Source organism: Teleopsis dalmanni, chromosome 1, assembly GCF_002237135.1.
Source record: "Teleopsis dalmanni isolate 2A chromosome 1, ASM223713v2, whole genome shotgun sequence".
In the NCBI taxonomy this organism is placed as follows: Eukaryota; Metazoa; Arthropoda; class Insecta; order Diptera; family Diopsidae; genus Teleopsis; species Teleopsis dalmanni.
In genome coordinates, this window is record NC_051846.1 from 136,941,138 (window position 1) to 136,967,151 (window position 26,014).

The 26,014-nt window shown below is 32.2% G+C and overlaps 1 protein-coding gene across 1 annotated transcript in view; it reads left to right on the plus strand.

The window, feature by feature from the left end:
- LOC119668947 overlaps positions 1–18,255 on the plus strand; it is a 34,028-nt gene extending 15,773 nt beyond the window's left edge. The window contains exon 3 of the mRNA XM_038078637.1: positions 13,431–18,255. Coding sequence (XP_037934565.1) covers positions 13,605–17,621 — 4,017 coding nt within the window. The 5' untranslated portion in view covers positions 13,431–13,604 and the 3' untranslated portion in view covers positions 17,622–18,255. The remainder of the gene's footprint in view (positions 1–13,430) is intronic.
- The last annotated feature ends 7,759 nt before the right edge of the window (positions 18,256–26,014 follow it).

The following is a 26,014-nucleotide window of genomic DNA, read 5'->3' on the forward strand; positions in this document are numbered from 1 at the left end:
CCGTTATTACACTGGCCTTATCCAGCCTAGTACATCAGTGCATTTAATGCTTTCTCAACGGAATGATTTTCAGGGAGCATCGAGACGATTGGAGAGTAAACCACATAGAATTTCCTTTCGTCTTTTTCATCCGAACGAATCCTGTTTTTTACTATTAAAACACGTTCATGCTTATATGTCATACAGGTAGTATTAGCAATCTACATAGCGTAAGTCTTATTAGTTGAGAGACCTCCAAAAGTACTGGTAATTCTTTGTTTGGTTTTTTGACTGATATCGTTGTGTTACGCTGAAGTCAGCGTAGATATAATCCTTGGCAGATTCGATAGTGTAGTCTATTCGCTAGCAACCGACATAGTTTCCAAGCGATATACTTTACTGCCAGTACCTGATATATACTTCGTTTTGTCCTTATCGAATATATATAGTATTTGTAGTTGATTGACAAAACTCGATTGAAACTTGAAATATTGATTGAAAATTTGATTGAAGTTGTGTAATATCTTATTGATCACAGAAAATTCAGTTTTGAATTGTTATTTAATTGATATAAATTCAACTTCTCGGTGGCACTGAACTTGATATTACAAACTTTCGATTTCAGAGTTTGTTGTAGTTTAAAGTTTGGAGTTTGTTTGACAAAACATTTGAATTTACACTTGAACTTAAACTGAAATTAATGTTTCCGAACCAAAAGTACTACCCACATGCCTAAATGTTATTAGAAAACAATATAAAATTGTTAAAAGTAAATGAATGTGAAGACATAAAACAAGATAAAATGCGGAAATAAACAAATGACGAATGACGAATGAAGTCAACAAGCGAATATATGAAAAAATAATGAGAAGAAGAATCATTGAAATAATTGTTAATATCATTAACTTGACCTTACACTCGCAGCTCTTCAACTCATTTTCGATTGCGCAGATGATACTAATCAAAAATATATTTATTATAGACAAGATACCGCAGAGCCCAGGAGGAAGTACTCGAATTGATGAGTTATAAATCAGTGCAGATAATTTATGAAATTATATGCACGAAATTTATATTCGAAGAGCAGACAAAGAATTTCGCATTCGAATTTCGAAACAAAGCGACGATTTCCTTTGACATAAAATCCAAAAATATAAAAACAAAAAATTATATACTATATTTACTTGGCAAAATGATACTAAAGGCGTGTTACGTAGACCCATATGCATATGCTCGGTCGTAGGTATACTATATAATTAAAATTATTTGAAGCGAGCTAAAAACCTTGATAAGTCAGAACGATCAGTTCGAATTGAAGGTTGTCAAAGTGTTTTTATGACGCATTTTCTGGCTTTGACGTTTCGCTGTTGTGTAAATTCAATTGATTTCTGCTTTTCGGTTTTATAAAAGCAAAGGATCAATTAAAACATTTAACACAAAAGAGAGTCAAAAGAAAGAAAAAATTATTTATATTAATAAACATTTTCGACGTCTTCATAAAACGGGGTTGTCACTTTTATGACATTGTGACGCTATTCAAACGTGGTCAGGCCGGCTGAGATCAAAGCGTTTAAGAGCAGATTTAACAGATTTAACATATTTTTACAAGTTGTTCGACTATTGTAAAAGTTGCTTTTTAGCCGGCAGCGGCGAAATATTGAGGCAGTACATGCGACGCTTTATGTCATGTGTTTTATGCTGGACAATTTTTAATGGGATTTATAGCCGATTTAATAGCCTTCTTACACTCATTGTCTTTTTGCCGTTGTTGGACTTGCGTAGCGCTTTGGGAAGCGTTCACAAATGTTATAACAATTTTATTTCTCTTCATAAATTTCTAATATGAACAATCACTTTAGTTGTCATAAATTGGTCTATAACAGTTTCATAATCAAATTTACTGCCTCAGCTACACAAATTTTACCCATAAAATGGAAGGGAATTAAAAGCGTAGAATATTTTAACTAAGTGTCATAAAAAAGAGTTTCTGACTTGTGTATGACTAAATATGAATATTTTAATTTATTTTTTGTAGATATCTTCGGCTCAAATTTTTAAACAAGTTTTAAAATTCATTTTCTAAACTTTATTTTTAGTTTCTGAATTTTGATTTTTGAGTGATTTCTTTGGAACTATTGTAGCCTTGAGGTTAACCCGATGCTTCCAATGCAAATCAATCATTAATAACAAAATTAATTCATCATTTCTACCATTCATGCATCGATATTTTCAAAGCAACAAATTTCATTCATTACTTTTTTAATATATTTTAAAATGAATAAAACAAAAATTATAAAACAATTATGAAGTAGCGACAAACTTCACAGAGTTTCCTGTACCACGACCCGACCACTGAGAGATGCACAGAAAAAGCGGAAATAACGTATTAAAAGCGAAGACGATTGCTTATTTTAACCTCCTCCGGGCGATATGTGCCGTCTGCGCCACGCAACTTAATTATAATATTTTTCTGATTAAAGTCTGGCATAAACGACTGGGCTTTTGGTGTGTGCGTGCTTCGATTTGGGACTGATGCCATAGGTGACGTTCATTATTAGTCAAAGTAAAATATATTAGACTAAATTTAAAAATTCCAAATTAACTACGAAAATAGTCATTAAGTTTAATATAACTTCCATTCATAAATAATCAATCGCATTCCTTAGGTCTTCAAGTGTTTACTTCATTAAAAGAGATTTTTTATTGTGATTCTTTTTTAAAAAATTAATACCAAAATATAATGGATATTAATTTGATGGTCTTTAATAACTATTGTTATTAAAATAGTTAGTAAATAATTATTAAATAAGAGTAAATAATAGTAATCCTTTAGAACAAGATTATATCTGTACATTTCAAAGAAAAATTCACAAAAGACCAGTTATAATCTATAATCACACAATCGATATTTGATAGGAACTTACTTGCCGAAGTAGCAACTTAAAAACTTAAGTCAATTAAATAAGGAGTAATGTTTTTCGATTAAAAAAGGAACTACATTAAAAGGAATAGTAGTCACATTCCTAGTAAAACACTACCAGAAGCACCCACACCATAGAGTAGAGGTGCTGAGTAATTTCAATTCGAATTATTCATCCATAATAATAATAATAATAATAATAGAATTAATAAATTCATACATTATTTTAATTACACATGGTTGGTATATTTATCTAATAAAGTAATTAGATACACAAGGCTAGACAAATAGAAGACACGCAGCTAAAAGATCGATATGGGACTGAAACTCCCATCCGAAATAAATTAACAGACTATATGTACCTATACATATATCTATTATTGTTAGTGCATCATAACATGATTGAATTGTAAACAAAAGTATAGTCGTTTATCCACCATTATATCCAAACCTTAACACCACTCCCTTATAGGTATATTTCTGACCTGGTCAGTAGTTTTATTAATTCGTATATTCGTGAGCGTCTTTCACTGAGTGAATTGTAAATATAAATTCTTTAATATTTGTAGATATTATTTAAGTTCAGGAATTTCTTTAGTAAACAAAATATTTAAAATAAATCTAAAAGTTATAATATAATATGTAATATTTTTAGTTTGTGTCATCGATGTTTGAAAATTTTTTCACCAAGCTGTCCCGAGACATGAATCGATAAAATATTTCGAAAGATCGACGATATTAAATAAAAATATTAAATATTTAATTTTCATGTTTTAATTTCAGATATTTTATTCAATAAAGTCTATTTAAATTTATTAAATATAGAATACAAATGGATAACGGATAAAAACTTCGGCGTCCATTTGCAACTGAATATGCTGAGCACCAGTCATTCAAAAATACTTACAGCATCTCAAACGAATAGCTTCCAGAAAAATTGGTTTGGTGCTCTAATATAACTTCGAAATTGACAATACTGATGTAACAGACTACATAACATACATTTTCGGCATAGCCCGAAAGAGCCAATTTTGAGTGCCCGAGACACACTACATAGCATGGCCTTTACAAGCACACAAATTAAGCTGTAAATAACAACTTATTGAATTATCGTTAGGTATTGTGAAAAGATATAGATGCATTTAAAACATTGTAATATAAATATAAAAAGAAATGTCCAATATATGTATATTTTTGCTACGATCGGTTCAGTTTACATTTGCTACTAGACATTCAAGCCAAACTAGGCATTTATCTAGATAGTGAACTGAGTGTTGAAGAACTCACATTTTTAACAAACGTAAATCCTTGGGCTTGAAATAACTAAATTTATTTTAATTCCCAAGTTGGAATACTAAAATGTTATTAGAAAACAAGCTTGTAATATATAATAGTGTGCCAAACTCCATTTAGACCTTATGTCATTTTCGAACACCTTCATAAGCCTAAGAAGAAAAAATTCAACAGAGTTTTGAAATAACTGATTAGTTGACACATCATCATCATCATACATAGGTAAATACAATATATATATATATATATATATATATATATATATATATTACTGGACTTAATCCATGAATTATTAATTAATTTATTTTAAAATATTTTGCAATCTTTCACAATATTGTTTTCGATTTTCTCTTAAATTTTTTCAAAAACTGAAAAACTCATTAAACTAAACTTTAATAGCGTTTCGTTAACTAAGATTCAGAACTTTTAAGTACGAGTGACGCATAAAAATATTAATAAATTTATTAATATCATATGATTCTTTGGCTTAGGACTTAACTTTGTTTGAGTTACAAAAAGTTTATGGGACACTTTTACGACATTTAGCTACGGATTTTCAACACATTCTCGCTGCGCAGCGTCAAGATCAAAAGCCCAGTTGCTTCAACCAAATTGGGAAGAGCGACCGCAGGCCGCTGAGACATTTCTCGGAAATGATCAATGCATTAAATTTAATCAAAATTAAGCGCTACAACAGCACTAACATGAAAAAGTGACACATTGTAACACAAACCAAATCAATATGAACATCCATGAATCCACACACAATCCAACAACCCAACAATCCATATTGGTGCGGACGTGTGTGCCTGATAAACGTGGGACAATTCCGATTTTTCTAACAAAGCTCGAAAACGCTTTTGGTGGCCAAAATATTAAAGCCACGTTATGCGCAACAAAATATGAAAATTAAACATTTTTCGTTAAAATATCATTAAAAACTTATAAAAGCCATAAAAAGTGTCAACTTTGTCTTTTCGATTAAAAATGTTTAAATTTTTTCTTGTTTATTTAAAGAAGTTTTTTTTTCAAAATTAAGAAAATAAAAAATGTTTTGTTATGTTAATCTTACAATGTTGCGGCTTTATTTCATGTTAAACACACTTAATACTTTCGGGAGCACCGTTCTTTCTCTTCGATTTGAATGGGAAGAGTTTGTGAGTTTGTGTGGTGGCATTCGGAGTAGTGAATCGAGGCGGTATCAGCCGAGAATTAAGTCGAATACGTGTTCATTGAGTGCGATATTTAAATCAGGCTACCACAGAATGAGTAATTAATCGATGGCTTTTGTGATTGCTTGGTTTACGATCGTATCTGTTTCAATTTGTAGTGATTAAATTTCGGTAGCTTATAAATTAATTTTCCAGTTCGGTACTTCTAAGAAGCTGCCAGAGGCTGATACTAATCTCGTGTTTTTGCTTAAACTAACAGATCAAAGGGAAATAAAATTAAAATGAAATGAAATGAATTAACGGAAACTTGTTTTATTTGACATTATATAATAACGAATTAGCTTTCAATGCTAAGGGCAATTACCTCAGACCAAAAACTAAAAAGGAAATCGTTTCATTAGTATCTAAAATGAACACTTAATTCAAAGTTTTAGGATGTAAACAGTAAATAAAGCATAGATTAACAAGAGATCAAGTTGAATGATAAATATTTTCAAATTTTTTCTTATAAAGCGATATGCTCATCGCTTTGAGATTACTGTGACTCCATTATCAAAAGTTGATATCTATGATATTGTTACTATATGTTTGTAAATCTGTTGAATAACTTTAGATCATATATATTATATTTCCTCTCAATGAAAACTCATCAACATTTTAATTAATATATGCCATTGTGCAGGGCTGCAATTAACTGCAATTTAAAGTTATGATTCAATTAATTGATTGCATATTTTAATTCAATATAAACTTTACCTCTCATATAAACAAATAATCAACAACCGACAGACGGCCGGAACCATGTCATACATTTCTTATTCAATTCAATTTTTTAACTTAATATATATATATATATATGAAGAAACCTCGTCGTTAATAGAGAGTAAAAGTGCTCAAGTGCACTGACTCAACTAGCCTCAACATAATAATATGTAGTTGCATCAACAAAATATAACTAACTAAAAAATATCGTACAAAATCAAATTTTCGAAGCCTACTTAATGTAGGCGATTACATTTAATCAAATTTTAAACTCGCATGAATATAAACATCTCAAATTTCTCAAAGCTATAGGAGTGGACTGCATTTATAGTAGCATTATCTTGAACTCAGCCTTCTCTCTTTCTTAGGGTTCAATCCCCACGCCTGCAAAATAACTTTGCAATGCTGCAAATAAGTAGATTTGCTTTTTGATCTTTCACTGTTTATAATTTATCAAAATAATAAAAATGAAATATATGTTCATTAATATTTGTATCCGTTTTTAATTATATAAATACACCAATTTATAAATTATTAGAAAAAAAGACTTATTCTTTAAATGTTCCTAAGTTATTTATCAGACCTGCAATTAGTCATGTAGTCTGCAGTAGTCTGCAGTAGTAGTTTTTTAAAATAAATTATAAGAAATGTGTACATTGAAAAAATTCATTGATTCACTTAGAGAATATTAGTACAATATCAGGACAGGAAAGTATTATTTATCATACGAGTATAAAAAACACCATGATATATTTTGTGCTGGATTGACTTTCAACACGTAATTTTCCTCAATTCAACTGCACCCAAGCAGATGACAATAAATCCATTAACACTATATTTTCATTAAATATTGTTTAGCAACGTCATTTATTATTTATTTATGTATATTTAATTAGAACTCTTAATAGAATCTTACATCATAAGGTACAAATTAGTCTCAGTAGCTATTTTAACACAACAAAAATGATCAAAATTTGTAGTAAAAACGAATAAAAAATAATTAATTGGCTGCTAATGCATTCTAAAAAGTTTAACCCACTGGACCGAACTTCTTTAATAATCCAAAAAATCAGTTAATGACATCCGAACCAGGACACATGAGAGCCGAAGCTATCTGTGACTCGTCACTTAGGCAAAACAGTGTTATTTTCTAATAAATGTTAGTGTCTTTTTGAAGCAAATTATTACAATTTCTGTGACACTCTGCATAACATGCATTTTCGTCAAAGCCCAAAAGAGACAATTTTGACGAATCCATGACACTCTACATAAAATGTCCCTAATAACTAATTCACTAAATTCATTTTTTATCGATCAAATGATCTATTGAATTAAAAAATGTTTTATTTATACCCCAAATAGTGTTAATTTTTTTTTAATTTCAAATCCCAAATTCAAATTGTATTTCAAATTTAAAAAATACTCTACACTTATTCTTCAATTCAGTAGTTTTCAAAGTAGATGGTAATAGATCTTAGATAATACTGAAAGAGACCTAAACAACATTTTGTCTACATATTGTGAATCCTGGAAGAAGAAATCGGCTAATAGTTGAAAGGACAGCACGATTGGCGAATTGTGATTATATTTCTCAATATATATAGATATATAAGCCGAAGGTAATATAGTTATTTATTATATAGCTATCTGTATTACAGATCCCACTAGGCCAAAGACAATTTATTATGGATATAAATTCAATATATGTTTTAAAGTTTATTTACTTAAATGGAAAGCAATTAAATTGTTTAAAATAAAATTAGTTTATTTTTTAGTTAGATATGCATATTTACAATGTGGTTGAATTAAAAAAATTTTAAAATCAAAGCAGTTTGTGCGATAATTACAAGGAATGACACATGTCATTAAATTTAAAATAACTTTATAATGCACTGTTATTAGCCGCAGTAGCAGAATAATTAAAAAATTGCTGTCAATAAAAGCAATTATAGAAACTTCAATTATAGAACTACACTTTGAGACGATATTTAAAGTTTGATTGTTCTTGTGTTGTATAAGTACTTTATATGACGGAAATTAACAAAAATACAGTAGAAAATCGATTTTTTGTTATCAACTCCAAATTTGTAAGATAAATCCTAAACTTTCTAAATGTTACCGCAAAAGCATTAAAAACATCATATATCATCATAAATGTTTTGCAATAGATATATGCCTCGCAATAGCTTCCATATCCATAAAAACCCATGGGTTTGTGGCGATTTCCATAGGTATTGTTCGTATCTTAAAATTATGCAAGTAAAATTTATAAAATTGTTTTTATGAGCACTTTTTTAAATAAAGTATAAACAGGGTATGACTAATTTAATTAATAGGAAAATGTTTATTAATAGGGGAATGGCCGAAGCGTAATACTAAATGGCAATTAAGCATTCAGACAATATTTAAACAAAGGCAATAACTGCAATTGAATATAAATGAAGTATTATATATTTTATTACAAATAATAAACAAAGGTATTTCAACTTAAAATATATCTAACTCTATAATTACTCAGTTTTAATTTAATTGGAAAGCAATATTGACAAACGTATAATATAATATGTTTATAATATGAACATATAAAATAATGTATCAAAAATAAACACAAATACAATTTTAAAACCATAAAAAACAGCAAATCTTACTATTTAATAGTTATCACAGACATTTCTTTTTCATCTTTCAATTCAAGAGTTTTTTTTTCCACAATGCCATTTTTTTTTGCAAAATTTTTCACTAATGATTGTTTTCTTCTCAAGATAGTCCATGAATACACATGCCATATCAACCGGATCCTGAAGTATAGATGTAACTCTGCTGACTATAGTTTAGGTTACGATATGTAGTGGTGGATGCATGTTTCATCGATTGTTATATATTGTTGGCGAAAGTCCATTTTATTGTATCTCAATATTCTCAAAAAGCACTTGGAACCAGTAACGGATTATTTGGTATTTGGTTCACTATGAGCAAATTAGTCTATTATTTTGAACACATGCTTCACATCATAAAACATAACAAGCTCTATTCTGGTATCTTTAATATAACACCCAAGTCACCATATTTCAGGGTCTGAATGCAACAGATTCTGAAGTAACCACCGAATTCAGCCATCCATAACGTTTACTATCAGCGATGTCTGTAAGACAAATTCAAATTCAGAAAACTATACACAAATAATAAAATTTGGAGCGTAAAGTCGACATACCTAAGACCTTTGAAGCCAATACTATGTTTACCTGGTTGTTTTTGTAATCAGAAAATTGTGCGGAATTAACATAAGAATACTAGACATAAGAATAAGAATATTCTGCAATCACTATAAGTAGCTAGAACTACTCATTAGTAGTGGTCAAAATATCATGAAATTTGGATACATATCATTTGAAAGACGTCTTCTCAATATATGTATTTTGTATGAGATAGACAGATAGATTAATCTCGAAACTTATCTAGCGATGTGCTGTGTATAAATTATTCTATGAAATTATGGTCATTTCTTAATTTGACTGTTATTGGCAGAGTACATAACTAAGTAGATTTTTGAAAAAAGTAGACTTCTGAATGCAATTTCGAACTTCAAGTATTTGCAAACAACTCGCATGCAACCTGTTATAATTGCAATAAATGACTCATACGTATCGAAGCCTTTCAGAACTACATAATACAATATATATATAATATATATATATTCTAGTTCAGCTTGAACTAGAACTATTTTGCTTTTGGTTCTAAGCCCGCAGAGAAGAACTAAACGACTCTGCCGAAATTACAAGTTTTTACTGAATGTTTTGTTGAATTGTTAAAAAATTAAAAGTGGAAATAAGACGAAGAAATCCATTTATGTATTATTCTGAAAAAAATGTAAATACAAAACAAATTTATTTGATTTTTTTGTTTAAAACTATTATAAAAGAAAAACACTTTAAGCCGCCATGTTCAATTCTACACTGATACTGACACGATCGACCGAGTGAATGAGTGAATGAGTGAGTGACAGACGCAAAGCCGAGTTTTTACTCTAAAAGCACAAAGGCATGCCATATTTTTCAATTTTTTTTCGTTATTTTTTTTGGCTCGTATATTTTATATTTTCTTAGACGTCAAATCAATGTGACGATGTAGCAAAGTCATGACATTTTTAAGTTGCCATTTAAATTTTTTAAATCGCATTAAACTTGCTTTTGCACACAAAGCACACACAGACGCGCATGCAAGCAGGCAAGTGTGTGCACGTTAATAACTCAAAGCTGATACCTTGTCAATACTTACCGCAATCAAAGCATTAACGTTTTACCGCTGCAGCACACACACACCGCACACAGACCGCACTCACATATCTGACCATAATTCGGCTATGCACACATACGTTTCTATATACAAACAAACTCTTGCGATCGTACATGGGAGCTTGACTGACAATTAAATTGCTGTCACAATTTATTGGCATGTCAAAGTGTCAAAATGACATTTTTTATAGCACGAAATACGTCATTGCGAATTTTTTTAAGCTCCGATCAGTTCGTATCTGAAAAAATTTACTTTTTGACTGATTTATTTCATATTTCGTTTTATCCGTTGCTTTTTACTGCCATTTTTTTGTGAAAATATTCTATTGCGTTTCTCACAACTTGGAAAAAAGCTTATATTGCATTTTGGTATTCGGGAAGGCTCCAGTACGGGTATTTCATAGCTATGTGAACACCTTTTCACGTAGCCATGTGCAAATAGTTTGTTTAGATAAGAACATTTTTTTTTTGAATTTCGGATTCGAGAATTTTAAATTTTTTTATTTATATTGAAATCATTAGCTCTGTCATAGCTTCATAAAATTACTGATCAGATACTAATGATTACTTCACGTGGTATTTGAAATACGGTCAAACTTCCATAACTCGGACTTCTATAACTCAAATTTTCTATAAGTCGAACTCAAAAGAGTGCAACAGGGTTTTAGAGAATTTCTAAAGGTTTCCATAACTCGAATTTCTTCATATCTCAAATAAAAATATAGTCAAGTGTCAATATGTGAATATGTGAATAAGTTGAATTTTTGTTTTAAGTATGAATCCATTTTGGTGTTAGGGGAAGTCCCTTTTTCCAACCAATGAAATTGTTCATCAATGAAATTGTTCCAAGAATGAGGTAGAAGAGTCATTCAAAATTTTGATTATTTATTTGCAAACAAATGATACTACAACTGATGATCAGTATAAGGCTTGAAATAAATTGAAATCTCTTTTTACTGAAAATAAGAAAAAAAAATTAAAATCTCAAACACTAATTTCTAAATATTTTACTGCACTATAACTTCGATGTTGTATTTGATTTCAAATAAATAAATAACCATCTTAAAATATAATCTAATTTATTTCAAATTAAAAAAAAAAATAAAAAAATTCTTTAACTCGAAGTCTTCATAAGACGAACGTTTTCTTTGCAAAATGTTACTTCGAAATATGGATGTGCGAAATATGCATATCATTTTGTTAAATTTGATTCTGTGTAATGTCAGATATAATTTCATTGCAATTATACTGTTTACAGTACTATTTTCGTTTTATTAAGAATAAGAAAATGTATTAAATAAAAAGTATGAAATATAAGCAAACTTCGGAAGTAAAAATATATATTAAAACCTTGCAGAAATTTGGAACATATTTAACACTAAATTACAGAGATTTACAGAAATCAGAAAAATTTTTCAATTAAAATGACATTAGTTTATTTATCTCTATTAAAATAATTGCGAAGGAGAAAATTCAAGGATTAATTAATTTCACTTGACCAATAACAAACTTTAGTTAAATAACAACTGAAGACTTCAGAGATTTTCTTACAGGATCATGAACCATATTAAAACCATTGGTTTGTATAGCAGCTTTGTTCAAATCTAAGCATATGTACTTGTCGAAAATGCTACAACCATTATTTTATTCATCTTTCTCACAATCTAAATAGACTAGACGAAAATTGCTAGTATCTTAAGAATTTCAGTGTAAAATCAGGAAAAAGTCTAAACAAAATATTTTTAACTAATTTCAAACAAATATACCAATTGTTTCTGTGTCATTTTCAAAACTTACATTAATTCAATCCTCTACTATCCTCTACTAATCCTCTAATTACTAAAATTGTTTCCAATTGCGATTAAACTCGTTCAGGTTAGAAATATTCTGTATATGTAAATACAATACTCAATTCGAATATTAAAAAAACAATAAAAAACTAAATAGACTCTCAAGTATTGTCAACTGAAGTATCTCAAGCAATTTCACGGAAAACACCTTAAGAGACCTCCCAAATCGAAAGAAAATAATGAGCGCACAAAATGCTCTTAAAGAAGACACAGAAGACGTCAGTTTAGGAACTAGTACATATGAAACAACTTGAAAAAAATAACAATAATGATGTGACAATTTCTGAATGGGCACTTTACTTGCTGATGAAAAACACAAACGAAGTGTAATCGCCATAAGTTAACAGCACCCAAGGTATGCCAAGCACGACGACATGCCCGCAAACGTCAAGCGACAACTGACAGACGGTCTCCTCGCAGACAACTTGACTAGTGTGGCTCATGACCACTTGACTGAATACAGAGCAACACGTTAATACATGCACAGCTTCAGCCACTCAAAGACATGACTGGAGACCACAAAAGCAAATAAACAGGCAACGGCACCTACAGCCAACAAGAAACCAACAATGCTGTACATATTGACAACTTGCTAGACTGACTGAAGTGTAGGTTATCATTATTCCACCGTACGGGTTCGTATAGTCGTATTTTTTCGCTTTTATACTTTTTATTTTTTCTCTTGATATTCTAAGTACAACACTTCATGCGTGATTCAAAATACGCATTGTCCGGCAGTGAGGGTATCATCAAGTAGCCATCATATGTGCTACAACAAGTTATTTGTTTAAACGCTTGAAAAAATGAAGCGTTTACATTGTCATATCGCGTTATCCGCAACACATAGCTTGACGAGGGCCACATGCAGGATGGCACTAAACTGTCACTACCAGCGGACAAATAAAATATTCTAGCCAAAAATGAGTAAAAGAAATTTACTCCGTCTAACAAATGCCAACATCGATTCTTGGAATAATGATCCTTGTACAAAATATTTGTCTTTCGCTTATTTCGATGCTCTCATTTTTGACTAATGACAAGGGTTACCAGTAAGAAATATTTGCAGATAAAAGTTTTTATTTTTACTCTTGTTTAACAGCACAAAAACACATATTTTAAATTTATTTATTGAAATCTAAATTCGTGTTTTCTTTTCTTTCAGTTTAACTTACGTGAAAAATAATAAATCACATGCGTCTGTCGAAATGCTGGTTCTACACACGCGGACAAATGAATTAACGCAGAGACAGAATTTTCAATTCGAACACAAACTTCACACGTTTCTAGTCTACAACATAACAAAAGCAACGGCAAACACAGATAAACGAGCGGCTTAATGAATATTAATCAGGAAAAACCTAGCAACGGATTCCAGCAGCGACATCCAGCACAACATCCTCATTCACATCATCCACCACCACCATTGCCGCCACCACCTTTACACACTTTGCAGCACAATCATTTGCAAGATTTAGAGTTAGAATACTTAAAGAAAGCACACGCTCACGCTCAAGCTCAAGCTGCACTCGCCTATAACTACGAGCGAAACATTTCGCGTCGCACGAGCATTGAACACGATCTATCTGGCAGGAATAACTCGCTTTCCACAACTGTTACTCCGATGGTAATGTCACCAAGTCGTCGTCCATCGCCACCACGTGCTGCAGCTCATCCAATGAATATGCATTTCAGTTCACTAGCGCATGCACAAATGCAATTTCAGTCACAACTGCATCAAAAGCTTTCAGCAGCTGCAGCAGCCGGTAGTGGACTAACGTCGACAAATCACTTAAATAATTTTTTTCGTAATCCAGCCTCACCTTCATGTAGCTTGCCGCCACCTTCCTCATCTGTAAGTCAGCACTCGCCAGCAGCAAGCTTAGCAATTGCATCGGTAGCTTCTAACAGTAATGCTCAAGCCTCCACCACTTCTAGCAATGCAACGCCAAATCCACTTAGTCATTTACAAAATATGCAACCTTTTGACTTTCGTAAAATAAACACAGCAACTTTAGGTGCCTTTCCACCGCTTCCACCAGCACGTTTGAGTCCAAATGAAATTGCTCATCATCAACATCTGCAACACCAAGCAGCACAACAAGCTATTGCATTAGCTCAGGCGCGACGTCGTATTAATGAGGCTACCACACCAGCAGAAAAGAACGCTGCTGTTGCAGCGGCTACAGCAGCGGCTGCACAAAGTAATCAGTTTTTTAATGCAATGGCAATGTCAGGTCATCCACTGCCATTCCATTTACCACCACCTCCACCTCTACCACATGGGCCACCTACTGCTTCACCTACTGGAAATGGTGTCTCAAATTTGCCACAGGGTCTGACTAGCAATCAGGTAGCCGCTATTGCCGTGGCAGCAGCAGCGACAGGTAACCCAATGCCGCAAAGCTTAATTGCTTCTCATTTTCCTGCAATGAACTCCAGTTTAAGTCTTGGCAAGCATCATCTGCGTTCAAAATCGCCAGATATTGAAAAAATCCAATCAAAATCTTCCCAGCATCTGGAACCAATAAGCCTAAGCCATGGCTCATCAAATACACGCTCTCCAGCTCATCCAATTAATCAACATTCATCGTCTTCGTCATCTGCTTCTTCCGGAGCTTCTAGCTCGAATTCATACCAAAGTCAGCAACATGAATCAAATCAACGAACAATTCATCATGAGCAGTCCTCACCGCAGTCTCAACGATTATCCAGAATATCTGCTTCAAGTGGTCTACGACCAGGTCGAAAAACACATTCACCAGGAAAACGTCAGTGGGGTTCACTACCCGCAAATCTCGGCACTCAGTTCATCAATCCTGTAACGGGTAAAAAACGAGTGCAATGCAATGTTTGTCTTAAAACATTTTGTGATAAAGGCGCTCTAAAGATACATTTTTCAGCAGTACATTTGCGAGAAATGCACAAGTGCACCGTAGATGGCTGTAGTATGATGTTTAGTTCAAGACGTTCACGCAATAGACACAGCGCGAATCCTAACCCAAAGTTACATTCTCCTCATTTACGTAGAAAGATTTCTCCACACGATGGACGTAGTGCGCAACCGCATCCATTGCTTTTACAACCGCCAAATGGTTTAATGGCCGGTCTTAATCCATTTGGTAGTTTCCCATTACTTACACCTCCACCTGATATGCGACATCATTCTATGCAAGGAATGGAACTCAAACATGGCCAAGAATTCATGCACCGCTCATATATGGACAGTAGCATGTTAAGTCGATATGACTCCCATGGACGTCATATGCAAGGCAGTGATGGTACTGGAGAGGAGGATGATGATGATGGTATATTAGACGGAGGCATACATATAGGAGATGATGATGACGACGACGACGATGAAGATGGCGAAGGTATTGTAGTTGTGGGTGATGAAGGCGATAGTATGCTAGATAAGACTAATTCCGAGGATTATAATACCGATGGTTGCGGAGACGGAACCTCAACCGTAGGCGAAAATAGCCGTGATGTGGATAATACCACAGCAATAATGACTGAATTTAGTCAGACCAAAGAAAAAATCTGCACTAAAGTAGATGAGTGCGACGATGATGGTAATACAGATCGCCAAAGCAATGATAGTAATGATGATTCATTAAGTGTGGCGGATTCGTATAGTGTGCGGGAAGACTACGAAGGTACAGCGGGTCACAGTAATGGCTGTAGTGGCACATCGAATAATTACAGTTCTACATCAAATAAACGCAAACGAAAAAATCAGAATCCTGTTCGATGCGCTGTGCAATCAGAAGAAAATTCCTGTGATAACTCTATTGATTTTGACGTTGCGGCTGACTTATCGATGAAAACAACGACAGAAGAATCAATTGCGGATGCTAAAGAAAGTAGAACAATGGCCGAAAGTAATGCAAATTCACTAGACTTGACGAAAAGGGTACGAACGTCTGAAAGCCCGGTACCTGCAAGCGATTCTAACGTAAGTGAAAGTACTAAGGTGCTTCCTTCACCACCATTAACTCCATCAACTGCTACAAATGAGCTAACAACTACTAAACCATCCCTGCAATCTAGTACACCTGTTAAATCTGAACCAATAGAAGAATACAGGGAACAAGCCGAATCAAATCAGGAAAGTACTTATAAACCGCAAGAATATTCACTTGATCTTTCTTCAGCGCATAAAAAAGCTGTACAGACTGATGTTGACAACCAAACTGAGATGCTCAAAAGAGAAAATAGTTTGACACTACCAATTAAACAAGAACCCACTGAAGAACTACCGATGACACCACCACCTTTAAATAAAATAGAAGATGAAGACGAAAACCGCTATCTACGCATTAAAAAAGAAATTCTGGAAGACGACGGAAAACTTAACATATCAAATCAAGAGCCGAAATGTCAAATCAACATCAATAACAATATACTACCAGAAAATCTTACCGCAAAGCGACATGAGGCTGTAACCTCACCTACAAGAGATGGTGCACAAAACATCTCCAGTGATGAACATAATGGAGACTATATACCAGAAGAAGCCGAAGTGCCAATTGATAAGGATAACCCACTCAAATGCACAGCATGTGGCGAGATATTTCAAAACCACTTCCATCTTAAAACTCATTATCAGAATGTACATCTTAAGCTACATCACAAGTGCAATATAGATGGCTGCAATGCCGCATTTCCTTCAAAGAGAAGCAGAGATCGCCACAGTTCAAATTTAAATCTTCATAGAAAACTGCTATCCACTAGTGATAATCATCATTTAGATCCGCTTCCCGAACCAATAAACGCAAACAATAACAAAAATCAAAACTCGCAAAGTGCTCCTAGTGTCTTATCTAACACTATACAAGCCGAATTCCTGGCACGTTTGTACGCCAGTTCACACAGCTTACCACCACTGAATTTTGAATCACTGAAGCAACATTTCCCAAATGTACCACATTCTGGACATGCACATACGTTTCCTGAAACGTTCATTAGTGATCCACGTTTGTTGCTAAATCATCCTGGCAATTCACTTCTTTTTCCAGGTTTAACTGGTCTTCCGGGGTTTCCCCATCTCGCATCACATATACTTGCCTCACCATTTAATGGTTTAAACCCATTCTGTCGACGTTCGTCTACTGATTCACACTCCCCGCGCTCATTAACACCACCTATTACGACAAGATCGCCAAGTAATACTTCATTAGGAGGCCCATCTTTGCAGAAACTATCTCCCATTTATTCTCGACACGCTTCACCAGAAAATGAAATACATACTGGGTCTCCAACGGCATCCATTGAAAAATCAAGCTCACTTCCACATCAATTTGGCAATCCAAACCTCCACCACCAGAGACACACACCTGACCGCATTTCATGACCCTATGAAAGCCACTATGCTGAAGTGATGGCATTTAGGCAATGACCGTAAAAGAGAGGTGGCAACAGCACGAAGACCACGCATGCGTGGATCTTCATGAACTTTCAGCCTCTAAACTGGTACTAAACGTGCAATAATGAAAGCTGAAGGAATAGCGTTGGCCAGAATTCATTGAACATAAACACACACTCGCTCATTAAATTATTTTATGTAAAATTAGTAGAGAATAAAAATAATTATTACGTTGTATTGCTAGTAATTTAAAGAAATTAGTAGTTAAAGTTAATAACATAATAACTCCAGCGATTAAAGGCACTCGTGGCGAAGTACGAAACATGTAAATTAGTGATAACGATCCAGAAACAACAAGTATTAGCAAATCACAAAATACTCAAATTTGTTTATTGATAAATAATTACAATTGTTAAAGAATTCTTAAGTAATCTATTGCGCATATAAACACTTTCGGGTTATTATGTTAAATCAATTAAATTGAACGAATCCTCTTGCGTTACTCAAAGTTCAAAACTTTCCTAAAGAATTTTAGATTTTGTTCCCAAAACAACGATTTTCAAAAAATTATGAAAAATGCGTATAATTGTTAAAGCGTAGGCATATCTGTTTATAATTTAAGAATTTTGACCTCATTCATCATAATTTAATTTATTATAATTTAAATTAAACATTTAGCTTTTCTATGTAAAATATTTACGATATATGAAAATTTTACTAGTGCGTAGCTATTATTAATTTAACGAATCGAAATTTTAAACAAAACTATCTGAAGATTATTATAATAAAATCTAGTTAAATATTTATAAACATAATTTTAAATGTAAGAAAATCATAGAAAATAAAATAATTTATGAAATAATAATTAAAAATCATTGTATATTATTTACTTAATAATAGTTTTTGTTCTACATTCTTGGTGAGCCTATTGAATGCAAGAAATGAAGATATTTTTATGAACTCAAAGGATTTATACAGATTTACATCTATAATTAGTATTTATTGAAATACACATGCACTATATTTAAAGACTGAAAAAATAGAACTTCTTTAGATCTCCAGTGGAAATTACAATAAAGTGCCAGTAACACTCCAAACATCTAAACTAATGGGAATAAAAAGAAACATTGGATGGAAAATGAATACGTAAACATATTCGGTCACCTTGAAACCATAACGAGATAGAATAAGTGCACAGACTCCTAGACTAGCATAAAATCTTTATACATTAACAGCAATAGCAAATAAAGCTGGCGTCTACAAATTTCAAAACCTGTGATGTTCAACAACAAATAGGTTAAATATAGAGACATACTTCTATAACACAATATACCATCGCTATATTGGTATTGTTGTTGTTTTAATCCCAACAACATTGTCTATGAAAAAGATTAGTCCCCTGTTTTTTTTTTCTGTTTTACCGATTAAGCCTCGACTGGATTAGTGAGCGAGATTTGGTCGTTCATGCCGAGTAGCTATAAAACGTGCACCTTCTAACTCTAACCGGTTCAGTTAATTATTTTGGCTTTTTCAATTAATTTATTCCACACATCCTTAAGTAATTTCCCCCCTACATCTAATTACGTGTCGAAAATTATTATTATAAGCGCCAAAAAAATCTCTTTTAAAAATTTTTTGTAAGGATAGCACACCATTCTGATATTTAGTGTTTTCTTACGATCATATGAGTTAGGTTATAAATTTATGCGTGTAATAATAAAAGGAGTTTTAAAATTTTTTGTTACTTTTAATTTTAATGATTATTCTAATCTTTCTAAAGAAACATATGTTACCATTTTCCGGTTTAAAGTAATCATAATCTTCAATTGATCCAATAATATATTTTTGCCGTCCACAGAGGTAATAATGAAAAAGAGCCGGATCCGACTTGTAAAAATAGTATAAAGCCCGTAAAAATAGCCGAAAAAAGTCGTATTAAGCCTTTTAACTTTAAACTCTTAGTAATCTCCAAATAAAACTAATTGTAGATTCGAAATCTTATACAGATGACAGGAAGCTATGTGATGATCTTTTTTGCCCAAAATAATCTTTTTGACAGACGACTACGATATCACATCTTAAACTTCATAAAAGATCGTATCAAAAAACAAATGCATAAATTGCGAAAGAACTGAAGTTCGAATTGAGTGCTGGACCCAAGTCGAAAATATAATTCTAATAAAAGCTCAGTAATTCCTATAAATTCCCATAACTTCGTAGCATTCAAATAATATATCCAAATGTATGGATAATACCTTGAACATTAAGCTTATTAGAGTAGCTAATGTAGAACGGAGTTATTAAAAGTCAAAACTGGTAAAAACTTATCTGGTATCAACAGATATCGGAATTTCAAATCAGATTGACGAACTTTTTAATTGAAAACGATATTTACGAAAACATTGACTTCGATTATAACTAAGAATTTTGAAAATAGAAATAGAAATAATGAAAATAGATATAATTTGTTTATAATAATTATCAGTACAGTATACCATATATATCTTCATCTATTTATATTTTTAACAATATATAAAAATCTATAACATAGTTTCTTAAGCATTCAAAGAGTCTAGAATACTAAAATCTGATATTCTAGATTCTTTAGTTTTTTTTTTCTTTTGAAAATTTTATTTGTATTTTTCACCGTTCTTACCGTGTTTTTCTTTTTTCCACATGGTATTTTATAGGGCTCGGGGCATACTAGCTACTCGAGCATGGTGCTAAAGTCGGCACTGCTGATATCCACTCTATATTACCAGAAGTGACTGGTTTCGGGTTAATAAAATTTACTTTCTGCTTAGCGTATTCTTATAGGCATTTTACTTACTTAAATAATTTCTTAAAAACTCGGTGCAGATGATCATGATGATATTTTTTGATATTATATAAATCAATTCATAGATTCACTCGGGAAGTGAATACAGAAATTGTATCTTTTACGCAGTTATAAATTTATAACATGATTTTAGATGCGGGTATCAACTTAAATGTCAAAAATTTCAGATGAAAGATATTAAAAGTAAATCAACAATAGCCACATTCAATTGAAATTGGTTCATAGCATTTGGAACAATATCAAGTTTTTTCTTCAATACGAAATCGAATTGTTTCAGCAATGCAAGACAAATAAAGTTTTGTACTGGCAACGCCTTTCTGCCTCGCGGTGTTATTTTATGGAAAGATAAAAAAATTTGCGAAAAACTACAAATTGACTACTTTGCGTTGCGCCTAATAAGTCCGCGCTACACGGCTAATGATAATATTACAGAGCTGCCACACCTGCGCGATTCAAATGAGATGCGATGTTACCATTATTATGCAATTTATTATGATTGCAATTTTTTTCCTTCGATATGAGTATAATGTCTTGAATTGGTTATTGATGTTCGATTGATTAACAAAATTATTCGAAACTCAAAGGTCACCGCGATATGAAAACAAATAGTTTTTGCTGGAGAAATAAGAAAACAAAGATTGTGAATTTAGCCCCTGAACTATTTTTAAGTCATAAACACGAAGATGTCGAAAATATGGTATAAGATATATATGAATAAATTAAAAAAATGTATGTATATTGGCAATTTCATACTGCAAAACCTTAAATTTGATTTTTGACAAATTTGCTGACAGATATTAAATGTTCACTCAATAAATCAAATGAAGATGTTATTGCAAAATTTTATATCAATTTTAAAAAGTTATTTATCAGCGAACTATGTATATGCAGTAATAGAATAGTGGAGCAACTTTTGATGAGTTTATAAGGATAATGTTAGGATATAAGACATGATACTGTTATTCTTATAGATCGATTCAATGTAATTAATGCAAGAGAGTACATAAGTAAATTGTTAAAATTAGTGACTTCATAGGACAATGCCGGCCTGTATATAAGCCATGAAAACACAAACGTAATGCAGTATAACCGCAGCACTACAGTATCCCAGATACTCCATCCATCAGAATTGGCAATGCCGCAGTTAGCACGTAAAATTATTTACATATCTTTGTAGTATCATCACGGATAAAAGTAGTGCTGACGAAAACGTTTCGGTTGAGCTAAATAAAGGCAAGTCAGCATTTGGACAGTTAAACAATGTGCGGAAATTAAACCAAATAAGTACCCGTACTAAACTTCAAATATTTAACTCGAAAGTCAATTAAACATTTTTCTACGGACGTGAAACGTGGAAAAACGTACCTTTTATTCAACTATGCAGCCAAGTATTCATAAAAAAATGATTAAAAGTAATACAAACAATATGTCCGTATATTCAATACCGATCTATGGGAAGGCACGCAACAAATACAAGCTGCCACTGAAATCAAAAGAAGATAGTGGAAGTAGATTCGCCATACGTTTCTGAAACCAGCATCCTGTATAACAAAGCAATTTCTACGCTAAAACCCAAAAGCTAATCGCAGACCTGGAGCTTCAGCTAAGACATGGCAGAGAACCGCGGACCTAGAGCTTGTATATGCACAGTACTTTTGAAATCAAATTACGAAAGAAACAGGGAATAGTGTAAGACTTAGAGAAATCGTGTAGGATCAGTATTCCACCAGGAGATAAGCAGAGTTGTAAGTTTATAGGACAAGTATTTTTAAATGTTCTACGTTTTTAACAAGTAGAGTGCATTATCCTTATTAATATTCAATAAGTAAAAAATTGTTAAAGGAAATAAAAAATTATATGAAAATAATTTAAATTTGAAGATTTTTGCACAAAATTTAATTTTTAGTTTTATTTGAATTTTTGACTGACCATATAGCTCTTTCGAGTATTGCCAAGTGCCCAACTTCAGTGGTCTTTTTGGAAATATTTCATGTACCAAATGTTTTCCATTACTTTCTGATTTTTTGTTATATATTTCTTCGAGTGTCGTATGAGGGATCTTAAAAAAAAGATTTGTCATAACTTGTATAATTTCCTTTTTTGGTATTTAATAACTTTGCAGCCAGGCAATAAAAATTTATTTCATGCATTTATGTCTATGGATTTCAGTCACACCATAGACGCATTATTTAATAGTTTAAGAGCAATCACATATTTTTAAAAACTATTTAGATAACGAAAAAAGACAATTAATATGTCATTTGGTTTCATTTATATTTTCAAATTATGCTTACATTCGAATATATGTCATATCGATAGCTTTTCGTCATAATATTATTCGTAATATAATTAAAGAATAGAAATCCGACTCCTCAACTTATACAAGGAAATTGTTTCTAGTCAAAATATGTTAACGATGGAATTAAGAAACAATGTGTTTACGCGAAAGGCCTAAAAGGAACACACAAAAAACACAGATGTTTCTCTCAATGTAAAGAAATGAAATCTTAGTTCCTATAATAATCATCACTGGATACTATTCAATAAGCGTACATATTACATCCAATGACTACCCAGAAGCTTTTCTGTTATTTTCTAGTAGATACAAAAAAAAATTGCATTACATTTTATGACAACTGCAGAAGCTGCGATGTTGAGCCATCAAACACCTTTTCTGTGCCTGTCCAGTGAATAATAACGAAAACATTACGTTATTACCAGCTGCAGGACATCTCATGTGTTGTCATCGTTTTTTTTACCAAATCTGCTACATTTTGAGTGTTTGTTGATTAAGAGGTCGTACTTAGGTTATGTGATATCATAATGGACCAATTTGAATTAAGTATGTCGAATGCAAGGCTCATCTACTTACTTTATTATGAGAAAAACTAATGATATGAACTAAAAAATGGATGAAACTCGGGAACAATCAAGTAGACCCGTAATTATATAGACTTGCATTTCAAGACATATATAATTCATTTCAGTTAAAAACTTGAGTCATGTTACTAAATATTTTGTAAACATTAAGGAAGTTAAATTTCAGAATAACTTGAAATAGACCCAATGAAAAAAGTTTTTTCAACAAAAAAAGTTGTTTCTGAATGCTATTGTAGTCTGAAGCACATTACAATATACTATGTTTATGAAATGTATTGCAACCACAAAAATGAACAATTTGTTTTTTTTTTTTTGTGGTCTAGAGAACCGAGTGTATTAAAAATGAGTTTGACATTGTAGTTACCACCAATATAAAAGCTGAAGAGACCCGATTACCGGTTTTTAAAGCATGAATTAAAATACGTGAGTTTAGATATGTGGTGAGTATATCTTATGAAGATATGGTTTCAATATGATGGCACTATAATCTATACGTTCTTATGGCAAAATTTGTTTATGGGAGGAGCTGTTGCCAATTTGAACAGTGCACAGAAATTATGGGATATACCTCCTTTGGACTTTTTCATTTTAAATCATTAGTTTATTGAGAAATCATATACTCAGAGTCAGTTTAAAACAAACATTATTAATGTTATTATTGCTACAAGAACAGACTTACTATAAACCGAGACTCGTAATATAATAAATCATTGTAGCATTTATAAACACGTAGCACTTATTGGATCACTATTGTAATATGTTGTTAGAGATCCACTATTGAGTAGTACATCATAAATATATAAAAATAATTTTTGAACCGTTGTTTTATTTTGGTCGATGAAAGAGATATATTATAACAAACTTTTATATTGTATAAAATAAAAGAATAAAAGGGATAAAAGCATAAAGAATAAATAAGAAAGCAATTTCATTAATTAAACACTTAAAGTTTATGCAAATAGTTATACGTTTTTTGAATAGTAAAACTACATAAAAAAAAAACACAATCTGATTATCTAATGATAAATAGTTTGGCAATCCCCAACTCCGTTTTGCACCCCCAGAGGCAACAATTGCACCTGTTAAATAAACGAAACTTTGGCTTGTTAACAAGTTGCAAGGCAATTAAACGGGTGCTGAGGAAACTTAGTTACCCTGCGACGTGATAAATAAAGAATATAAATGTGTCTAAAACATGGCCAACTTCCGTACAAATTGCACTAAAATTGTCGATGTTCCGCAAAGTGAAAAATGGGCAGCGATTGCAATGCATTGTAGTTGCATGAATAATATGCATTTTCAGTGTCCAATGGGGGAGGGGGCAGTGGGTGTTGTGTGCATATCGCTATACTCGTATACAGAATGACTTTTGCACTTTTACGCCTGTTAAATTTTACAAAGTCCCTAGTTCCGTTACACAAAACAACACCACATGCTTTGAGAGATACCATGGCCACGACCTACCCTCACAAATGCAATATGGCGAATTTGTAACTTCCTTTCGACATGACCTCGCACAATTTATTCTCTACTTTCGTTTTGTTTTTAGGTGTAATGCCATTAATTTGCAAAGTTCAAGCTTCGTTTAAACTAAATGCGCCAGATAACAGTAACGGCAGAACATTCCAAAGCGACGACAACAACAACTAAATTAGTATCGTAAATTTTTATACTACAATTATAAGTGCAAATAAAATTAGTTTCGCAAAATTACCCTTTGCCAAAGTTTGTTCAATTCACATTCACATGTCAGTAAAAAGCAGCCGTTTGATCAACAATTTCAATATCGAATACACCAATGCGTTTTCTGTCCCCGCGGTCATTGCACTCACTCATCGCATATGCACACTTATTGAAATATAACAAACGATTGGAAGGAGCTATCTTTTACTCATATGTTAAACCTCTTTTCTTACAAAATGACTAGGATGACTATTTGTTATAACATTTGAAAAGATGTCTAATGAAAAAGAAAACACGAATACAACTCACAGGACAGTGGCGTAACTACATTTTTTAGGCCCATAAATGAATTCCAACTAAGGGGCTCTTACTAATATCTTTTTATACCCTTTACACGAAAATGTGTAAAAAGGGTATACTAGGCTTTTCAAGATTTTCGTAACGTCTGTTTGAAGTCTGTTTCAGTATCTGAACAATGTGTCAATTTATTCTGTGTATCACAATTAGCAAAGGCATCATTTAAATCGTTTACTCCTTCACTTTTGTTTTCAGTTATTTCAAGAAAATTGTCTAGTTTTGGTAATTTCTTTAATGTTTCATATCGATCGTATTGCTCTTTTCTCTTCTTGGCTCCACTTAAATGTCAACATAAAGAAATTTTGAAGATTTTCTTGAAGTTACAAATGCAACCGTGTTCAAAAACCAAAATATATATTATTCCAACAAAAAATATTTCGTCCTACTTTTGAGAATTTATTATAAATAAATGTAATGAATACATGAATTTATAATGGGGCCCCCTAAGTTCGGGGGCGCGAAAGCGTTGCTACCAGTCGCTTCCTTGTAGTTACGCCACTGTCACAGGAATCGATATCGAATCAACGCTTCCATCGTTGAAAAACCATTAGAAAATTAAAAATTATTATTGCTTAGAATAATTTTAATATAATTAAATTAACCATCTTGGCTTCATTTTAAA